This window comes from Cebus imitator, unplaced genomic scaffold (genome assembly GCF_001604975.1).
Source record: "Cebus imitator isolate Cc_AM_T3 unplaced genomic scaffold, Cebus_imitator-1.0 Scaffold20, whole genome shotgun sequence".
NCBI classification, from domain to species: Eukaryota; Metazoa; Chordata; class Mammalia; order Primates; family Cebidae; genus Cebus; species Cebus imitator.
Genome location: NW_016107335.1, coordinates 1573705 through 1583519, shown reverse-complemented (window position 1 = coordinate 1583519; position 9815 = coordinate 1573705). Strand labels below are relative to the sequence as shown.

Below are 9815 nucleotides of genomic sequence, written 5' to 3'. Positions count from 1 at the left end.
CGGCTGGAGCGGGTCAGGCGTCATCCTGGCCACGGGCTGCAGTGGGTCAGGCATTGTTCCCAGTCACTGGCTGGAGTGGGTCAGGCATCATCCTGCTCACCGGCTGGAGTGGGTCAGGCATCATCCTGGTCACCGGCTGGAGTGGATCAGGCATCCATCCCGGTCACCGGCTGGAGTGGGTCAGGTGTCTGTCCTGCTCACTGGCTGGAGTGGGTCAGGTGTCTGTCCTGCTCACTGGCTGGAGTGGGTTAGGCGTCCATCCCGGTCACGGGCTGGAGTGGATCAGGTGTCATCCTGGTCACCGGCTGGAGTGGGTCAGGTGTCTGTCCTGCTCACTGGCTGGAGTGGGTTAGGCGTCATCCTGGTCACCAGCTGGAGTGGGTCAGGTGTCATCCTGGTCACCGGCTGGAGTGGGTCAGGTGTCATCCTGGTCACTGGCTGGAGTGGGTCAGGCGTCCATCCCGGTCATGGGCTGGAGCGGGTCAGGCATCATCCTGGTCACCGGCTGGAGTGGGTCAGGCGTCCGTCCCGGTCACCAGCTGAACTGCGCCCTGGAATCCAGGTGTTGTGTCCCTAGACCCCTCCAGGTGACCCTGCAGCATAGCCTCATTTGCAGGGGTCCTTTCCAGAGGCAAAGTGGTTAAAATGAGGCCACTGGGGTGGGCCCCAGACCAATCTGAGTGGGGTCCTGAGAAGAAACAGCAGGACGTGCTCCCACAAAGTAAAGGCTCTGGGAGGATAAGGAAAAGATGTCACCTGCCAGCCACGGAGAGAGGCCCCAGGAGGAAGGCACCCTGCCCACGCCCCCACTGCAGACTTCTGGCCTCTGGAGCTGCGAGGAAGGCATTGCCGTGGTTTCAGCTGCGCAGCTAAGGGACGTTGTCACAGCAGCCCCGGCAGGTCAGGGCAGGCCCCTGGGGGTCCACAGACCCCACGCAGCCGGCATGCACGCCTCCCAGGGGCCCCCCTTCGTCCTTCATCAATTAGAGCAGCACTCTCTGCTCTGAGCCACAGTCCTGATGCACAGCTCCCACCCGCAGGAAGCACGCGGGCCCAAGCCACCCAGCCGGCGCCTTCCCTCCTGCTGACGCGCGTCAAGATGGCAGAGGACCTCTCAGAGGGTCTTCTCTTTCTTCTTGGTCTCCCTAAACTTCGCCCTAATTAGTCGATATCACTGCGTCTCTCAGAGGTGACTGTGGCTGTGATGACGGACACGGAGAAGAACAGCAGCAGAGCAGTTTCACGGCCACGTCCATTTCATTTTTGTGGTTGGTGCTGCGTGGACGTGCCACGCCTGTACTCAGCAGGCGCTGGAAGCTGCTGGCCTTGCTGCCATGAGGAGTGCTTCCAAAACCATCCTTGGAAGGAAGAATAAATGGCTCCCCAACATCAGAAAGTATCTCAGTCTCACGAATCTCAGAGAAATGGAAATGAAATCCACTCTGCTGTAGCCTTTCCCACTTACCAGAGGCAAAGCTCAAAGGTTCGCTAATACCCAAGGCTGGGAGACCTGGGACAGAGGTACCTTGTCTACGTCACTATGGAGACACCATCTGGGCACAGATTATGGCAGGAAACGTGGCAATATCTATCAAAATAAACAATGAGCATCCTCGATGACTCAGGATCTGACTTCTAAAAACTCATATTTCCCATGGTCTGCGTAGTCTGGAGCGGCAAAGGTCTGAATACTGCCTACATTGTCCTTACCAGGAAACAACACATTCTGTGCCCCCGGGACAGGAGAGCACACGGCTGCCGGGAGGCGGGGTCGGGCCGGACGCACTCACGCAAAGCCCTCTCCTGCGGGCAGCGTCGCGAGGAGCCACGGTTTACGCATCACATGACCGCAGTGGCACCAGCAGGCCCTGGGGAGGGGGCTGGCCCCGGAGTCAGGTGCGGGTGGCCCCTGCTGTGGTCGCTACCCCACAATGGTGTGGCGTGGCTGTACTGTCTTCATGAAGCACGTCCCAGGCCAAACGCCAGCCCCGGAGTGGCTTGCTGGGACAGTCTCTCCTCCCCTTGGGACATCGTGACAAAGGAAACCTTGAGTTTGGCATGTAGGTCACTGTAACGCTGCTTTTGAAGGTGCGGGGCTTGAGGGCTAGAATCTGCTCTTGGTTTAGAGATTGGCAGAGGAAGGCCCTCCTTCCAGGGAAGAGAGCGGAGCCTGCACCCCCAAACCCCAAAGGAGCAGAACAAGGGATTCTGGTCTCGGCGGACTGAACGCCAGCTGCTTGCCAGGCACACAGTAGGCGCTGCCCCCGCGTGGCCTTGTGACGTGGTTTGGAGCTGCACCGGCCCATCGCGTGTTGAAGCGTAGCTCGGAATTGGAGGTGAAGCCTGTGTGATTCGGCTGGAGCACGGGCGGGTCTCACAGGTGGTCAGACCACCCGCCTGGCGCTGTCCTCACGGTACTGCGCAGTGCGTGGGCTCTCCTGAGACGGGCTGTTTAGAAGCGCCCCGCTCCCCGCCTGCTGTCTCGCTCCCGCACCTGCTGCGTTATGTCTGTTCCCATGCAGCCTCCAGACCCGAGCCAATTCAAGCTCTTTTCTTTAGGAATTACCCAGCCTCAGGGATCTCTGTACAGCCCTGGGAGAACGGCCTAACACGCCTGTCTAATTTAACCCGGTCTCCTGATTCCCAGCCCGTGTCCTCTCACCCAGGGGAGGCCTGTGTGCAGGGGAGGCTGGGTCCCCTGTGAGTCTCAGGTACAGAACAGAGTCCCAGGCACGTCACGCAGGAGCTGCCCTCGGGTGGCTGCATGGACACGGGGGGCTCTGGGTCATCCCCTCAAGCAAGTTAGGGTGCGAGGGAGGATTCTCAGGTCCAAGCTGGGCCCAGAGGCCATGGCAGCCACTGGGAGGTGGGACCCACTCAGCGGGCAGCAGACTTGGTGGACGTGTACATGGTTCTCAGAGGAGCTCCCCAAGCTCATAGGAGTGAGGCTGGCGTCTCGGGTCTTCAGAGCCGGTGCCCTGGCCCGAATGCTCCTCCTCTCCTGGCTCTGCCTCTTGCCCCAGTGTCCCTCTCTCCTGCTGGTTTAATGCAGTCTCAGGTCCCGTGTGGCGTGAAGGCTCCCCAAACCTGCCTACTGGAGAGGGATAGTCCCAGCTCCCCACAGGGCAGGCGCACCCCCACCTGCCGCACTGGGAAGAGGGGACTATGAGCCCTCCCACCTGCAGGCCAGGCCTCTGCCAGGCAGTCCTCAACCCTGAGAAACAGCTTCCCGGCAAAAATGGGCTCCTCCAAATGTGAGCCGTGAAGTAGGCAGCAACAGCCTGCTCATCTGAGAACGCAGGCCCCATGGCGCTGACGAGTCCGCCCTGCAGCCTGGTTTACGCTTCAGGCCTCCCCAGCACCCGAGCCAGGGCGAGAACGGCCAGCTCAGCTGCCTGCACAGCCCCAGAGTGAAATTCTCGGCAGCCCAGTGCCCTTCATCCTGGGAGAGTGGCCATCTGCGCCTACCAACCATGTGGGAACGATAGAACAGAACCTTCCAGAAATACAGGGCACTGGGTCTGAAGGCGGAGGCACTGTGGCCAGGGAGCGCCTGCCAAGGCCCCTGCGGTGGTGGCATGGGGTGCAGGGGACCCCGGCCCCTTTCTGCTGCAGCTGGTGACTTACAGCATCGGGATGGGACACCCAGCATGGTTTAGAGAGACGCTCCTGGTTCAGTGACTTATCACTAAGAACAAAGAAGCCTGAAGCCAGACAGTGAGAGACAGAGACCTCTCAGGGTGCACAGGCAGAGACACAATGGGCCCAGGGAAGACTCCAGGCAGGCCCCAGGGCTGAGGTCAGAGGGTGTGAGCCGTGCGAGTCTGCGGAGGCCGAAGCTGCTGCCCGCACCTGTGGGTCTCCCGCACAGACACGCATCACGCTTCCCACGCTGTGGGAGCTCAGAAACCCCACAGGCAAATCTGTGGAAGGTGCAGCGCGGCCCCGCAGGCCGGTAGCTCCCCCGACCTCCTTGGTGAAATCCAGGAACTCTCCTGACTTCTGAGATGATGGGAAACCTTGGTCACTCCCTGAAGTGCTGAAGCTTCTCACGTTTCACGTCTCCGCCACTGCGCTTGGCTTGATAGTTGTGACCTGTGAAATGGGCCTGTTCACAGCTCCTGTGCCTCAGGACGGTGGTTCTCTAGACGTGCTGTGTTTTCAACACTCACGAGGATGGATCTTTAAAAGCACTTACTCAGCACGACGTTCCCAAATTAAGGTCTCTATTCTTCAAGTCTGCGGGAGAAGCATTAAGCCATCTTTTCCTCAACATTCCCACTCTCAAAGAACGTGCTCCAGCCATTAAAGGCGGCGCGGTGGCTTCGGCTGACTCAGGCGTAATTAGCGACATCGGCAGGCGACACCTTCTCCACCTCCTCGCTCGGAGACAGCCAGGCAGAAACGCCGCCCTTCTGAAAGCAAAGTGGTAGGAAACAGATCTTGAGAAAGTTCGATGATTCTTCACCTTACAAAAGGATGCGGCAGGATTTCTGGAGAAGCTTCGCCCCGCAGACAATGAAGATGCAGCCATTTTGAGAACCGTCCTGTGAAGTCGCTGGAATCACGTCCTGGCTTTTCAGAGCATCTCCGTGCCGCCTTTCGGCCGTTTCCATGGAAATGTGCTGGCGTCCTGACAGCAGTGCTCCCTTCCTGCCTCTCCTTCCTCCGAGTGCTCCATGCACACGCAGGTGAGCCTCGACTTACCTTCTCCCAGACAGTCTAAGGCAGGGGCACAGCCCCTTCCCTGTGCCTGGGAGGCCATTTCCAGGAACGGCTGACGTTCTGGGGTGGGTTTTCCCTGTGGATAACGCCCTTTCTCCTTAGTTCATGAGAAGAAAACTGGAAGTTTTAAAAGGACCTTTCTAAGAAAATGCAGGCAAAGCAACACAAAAACCAGGATCAAAGCCCAGAGGCCCAAACCCCAGCAAGCAAAGGCCCTGCAAGCTGCTTCTCCAGCCCGACTCCTTCCTCTGCAGCCCAGCACACCTGAGGCACAGGCCAGTGAGGTCTCAGGTGGGCGGCATCTCAGATGCTCACCCGGTTTTCCCCTCACAGAAATCCCAGGGGAAAGGCACTGCCGTCGAGCCCGTCTCACAGCAGAGAAGACAGAGGTTGGAGGTTTGTTCTGGGACACGGCTCCCGCAACATCAAAGCGTCTCAGCTCTGACACCTGGCTGATGGAGCCCAGAATCTGTGCTCTGTGTCTAGACCCGGCCACCCGGTGTCACGGCAGAGTGGGGGACCCAGCAGCTGCCCTGGCAACCTGCCCACCCCTGCCCCTTCCCATCCAGCTCTGGCATAGCCCCCTTCCTGGGGGACCCTGAGCCGTGTGCTCTCCCCCTTGTTCCACCTGCTGGGACACCTTGACTAGGTAACTAAGTCTCTCCCTGCAGTCCTGAGACGCCGGCCTCTTCCTGGTGACACCCAGTGGCTGCACAGCCCGTATGTCCCACCATCAGGGCAAGCACCTGCAGCTTCCTGTCTCCAGGGAGGCCTCCTTCTCCTGTGTGACGGGCGCACCCTAGCCCGTCTCCTTTACAAGGGGTGTGTGTGCTCACCTCTCTGGAGGGAGTGCTCCTGTCTAGGGTTCTGTTACTCTGGGTCCCCAGCATGAAATCCCAGCCTCTGCACAGACAGCAGCCACGTGAGCTACAGTGGGTGGAGGGTCCCAGGGCGGGAGGGGGCTTTTGGGCCCAGAAGCCCTTCCTGTGGGGCCACAGCCAGGCCAGCCCCGCCTGAGGGTCTGGGCTCCGGGGCAGTGTGCAGCCTCCACCCTCCCACACGTGTCCTTTCCACAGAAAGGCTACACTCTCGCTGCTGAGCCTGTCCCCCGAGACGGCGCAGCCGGCCCCTTCCACCTGCTGGGGCTCCTCGCGTCCAGCCTGGCCTCTGGATGTCATCAGCCACTGATGTTTATTTCATCAGGTTGTGGGGTTCAGATGCCACGTTTTGCCCAATGTGCCCGGGAGTGGCGGCATGTCGGGAACAGCCAGTCCTTGGATTCACGGGGACTCAGTGGATTATCTGACCGTCCTGCCATCCTCCGGGGAGGGGCAGCGAGGTCGCTGTGCTGGCCATCTGGTGGAAACGAGCCTTTGCACGTGGAAGGCTGAGCTGGGGAATCACCAGAGAACTAGCAGCCTTGCAGCTCTGGCGAGGTGGAAGGTTGGAGACTCTGGCGCGCTTCTGCGGCACCAGCCTGCGTGCGCTGTCTACAGCCTGTGTGTGCCAGGGAGCGTGGCAGCCAGCGTCCCTGAGATTGGCTGCAGCTTCCGAGCTTGAAAGGCCACCGTGTGGGTCCTGGGAAGAAAGCCACCTGGGGCTCACCTGTGCTGTGAGTCCGCAGGCCTCTCTGCTCCTGTGCCACGGATGTCCCCACGAGGAGACCCCGTGGCTGAGCGGGCACGGAAACACGCTTGTGAAGTTAGCTCACAGGAAGGAAAATCAGAGCTGCAGAGTGAGAGAAGACACCGGGGTCCGAGGCCCACACTCGGTCCACTTGGCTGCTGGATTCCGCACGACGCCCGCCCCTCCCCACGTGCGCCCCGACTCCCACCAGCACCCGCCAGCATCGTGGAACCAGGGAACTATCTCGGTAACATTCATTTTCGAAACGACGCTGGCTGATGAGGAAGATCCCGCCTCCCCGAGTTTACGATCTCTACGCATGGAGTCTAGGGGGTCGGTTGGACTCATGCTTGGTCTGAGTGTGTTTCTCGTTTTGGCCCTGCGGTTGTGGGCGGTGGTGAGGTGCGTGACAGACAGGCCCCCGTCACGGTCCGGGGCCCTCGATGGCCCTCCATGGCCCCCCAGCATCCAGCTGGGTGTCCTGAGTCAGGCGTTGCAGGGCTTCCGCCAGGTGCAGGCTGAGTCCGTCCTCACGATTCAGGCATTCCGGCAGAAATGAACGCTCGTGCTCACTCTCAGAGCTGCCATTACATATGCGAATGCCACATACAATTCTCTGAGAAATACAGTGTTTTCAGGCACCAATGGGGCTTGAGATGTCACCAAATTGTTGCTCAAGCACCTTGAAATGTGGAAATATTGGCACGCCATGGGAGCGCGCGCTAAGTGGCTGTCCCCTTGGCTGACCTGTCAGAGGAACGTCTCCGGCGGATGTGTTTGACCGCGATACCGAAGCTCATCTCTAATACGAACGCCGTCTCGGCTCCTTTTCTAAAAGGGACGAATGTCAAAATAGCCTCGGAAAAGTCAGCTCTAAAGTAACGGAACCACAATCCATCAAGGGAGGAGGTTCCGTCAGCGTCGATGACTGGCTTGCTGAATGCACTCCATGAGCTGTCACTCTCTGTCCCCGTCACATCCACAGGGAGAGCATTTCGGGAGGGTGGTCTGGCTTCGTGGGCTTGTCCCAGGGAACGATGGGAAAGGATGCGCCCTGTTTAGCTCCCTGATTGGGAAAGCCAAGCCTCTTGACTGTTTCTTCTCATTTTAAGTTATCCAGGGAGCAGGCTGCTGTGTTCCTCAGTTTCCCCAAACAGCTGGTCCAAGCGGGTCTAGAATTGTGTTTCCTGCCCGTCGTCAGAGCTGTCTGTCCCTGGAGTGTGAACCAGGCCGGGAGGTCCCGCCTCACCAGCAGCCTCCAGCCTTGATCTCCAAGCTCTGCGATGAGGCTTTTTAGTGAACACATGGCTTTCTGGCTTCTTGTGGTCCAAATCTACCAGGCGATGTTCTTGCTGACTCATCAGGCAAAAAAGTTTTAAAAGATGTAAGCATTTAACAGCGACTTACAGGGTCCACCCTGGGACCTGGGAACTTAACGGTACAGCGAAGAACGTTTCCCTGACCTGTGAGTGCAGCCGCTGCTTAGGCCAAGCAGTGAAACGGGCTCTGCCCTTTCATCCCAACAGCACAGCCACGGCCACCAACCGGGCCACGCCTGCGGCCAGGAGACCCAGGAGGCAGCAGCAGGATGTGCTGAGCCATCAGCAGTTCTCGTAATAACACCCGGACTTTCCTTATGTAGGAAGTGGCCGTGCACGGCCACTCCACCTGTGGCTTCTCCAGTGAGGGCCCTGGAAAAGGCGTGGAACTGCCTCACCATGAGCCTCTGTGCCGGCGCCACCAGGAAGCTTCCTGTGAAGAGCTGGGCACCCGCCCGCCTCCTCCTGCCTCGCTGTCACAGTGGTGACATTTATTTCCCGAAACGGTGCTGGCTGGGCTTGAGCAAGGAGACAGTGCTGCTTCCTTGTCAGAGGGCAAAAGGCGGCGCAGGCGGGCGCTAACAGACATGTATTCCACCACTGAAACCTAGCTGGTGCTCACTCTTACACGCCAGGGAGTGCGCGTGGGCTGCACGTTCCAGGCGGAGGCACGGCCAAGAGCTCAGGGAGAAATGTTCCTGTTTATCTAAATTAAGAGGACTCCCTGCAGAGCGAGCCCTGCCTGTCAGCCTCTGCCACAGGCATGGCGCAGCCACCATGGCCCCGTCCCCGAGGGTCAGGCGCAGACGCTGGGTGTTGTGGGCCGAGGAAGGGGGGAGCGCGCAGGGGGGCTTACCAGGATCATGTGGCCGGTGGTGATGTCCATGTTGGACTGCACAGGCTCCTCGGACCAGGACGAGGCGCTGCTGCGCGCAGAGGGGCTGGGCATCGGCCCGTCGCTGAACTGGGACGAGACGCTGCTGATGCGGGATGTGTGCGGGCCCTCGGGTCGCTCCGGTGGCCGCGTGGCCATGCGCTGGCGGCACAGCTCCTGCAGGACGGGGGAGGCAGAGCAGGGGGTTAGCGGCACTGGGTACGCCCAGCAGGCGGGGGGCCACGGTGCCCACGTGGCACCAGCCCCTTCTTGTGCTAAGATCTGAGGTTCAGGCAGGTGAGAGTTTACCCCTGGGGGGCCAACACAACAGGACGGTCAACGCACCCCAAAGCACCCCCCCAGCACGGCACCCTGAGAAGCCTTCAGGCTTGGGGAAGAAAGGAAATAACGGCCTTGCTCTTAAAACCAGAGAATACAAACACACATACACACACATGCACACACATCACAGACGCACACATCACACACACCACACACACATCACAGACACACACACCACAAACACACACACCATACACACATACATACATCACAGATACACACATCACACACACACACACCCCACACACATACCACACACACAACACACATCACAGACATGCACACACACCACACACACACACCACAAACATACATCACAGGCACACACACCACACACACATACACACACCACACACACAATCACAGACACACACACCAGACACACCACAAACACACATCACAGACACACCACACACATACATACACACATCACAAACATACATCACAGATACACACATCACACACACACACCACACACACATCACACATCACAGATGTGCACACACGCCACACACACACACCACAAACATACATCACAGACACACCACGCACACACACACATACACCACACACTGCACACACACTACACACCACAAACACACATCACAGACACACACATCCCACACATACTCCTCACAGACACACACCACAAATATACGTCACAGACATACCACACACAACATACAGACACCACAGACACACATCACACACAAACATCTCACATATACAAACCTCACAGACACATATCACACTCCATACACACACACACCTCACAGACACAGACACCCTACAGAAGTGTACACCACACATACTACACTCTATACACACACACCTCACACATCACAGACACACATACACATCACAGACACACATCAGACACACATACACATCACAGACACACATACATGTCACAGACACACATCACAGAC

General features: G+C 58.7%; 1 protein-coding gene across 2 annotated transcripts in view; it reads right to left on the bottom strand.

Annotated features, from left to right (window-relative positions):
- Window positions 1–9815, bottom strand: part of PTPRN2 (protein tyrosine phosphatase receptor type N2) — a 1009572-nt gene that overhangs the window by 109354 nt on the left and 890403 nt on the right. For both annotated transcript variants that reach the window (XM_017519415.2, XM_037735320.1), the window contains one exon: window positions 8527–8721. In XM_017519415.2, coding sequence (XP_017374904.1) covers window positions 8527–8721 — 195 coding nt within the window. The remainder of the gene's footprint in view (window positions 1–8526; window positions 8722–9815) is intronic.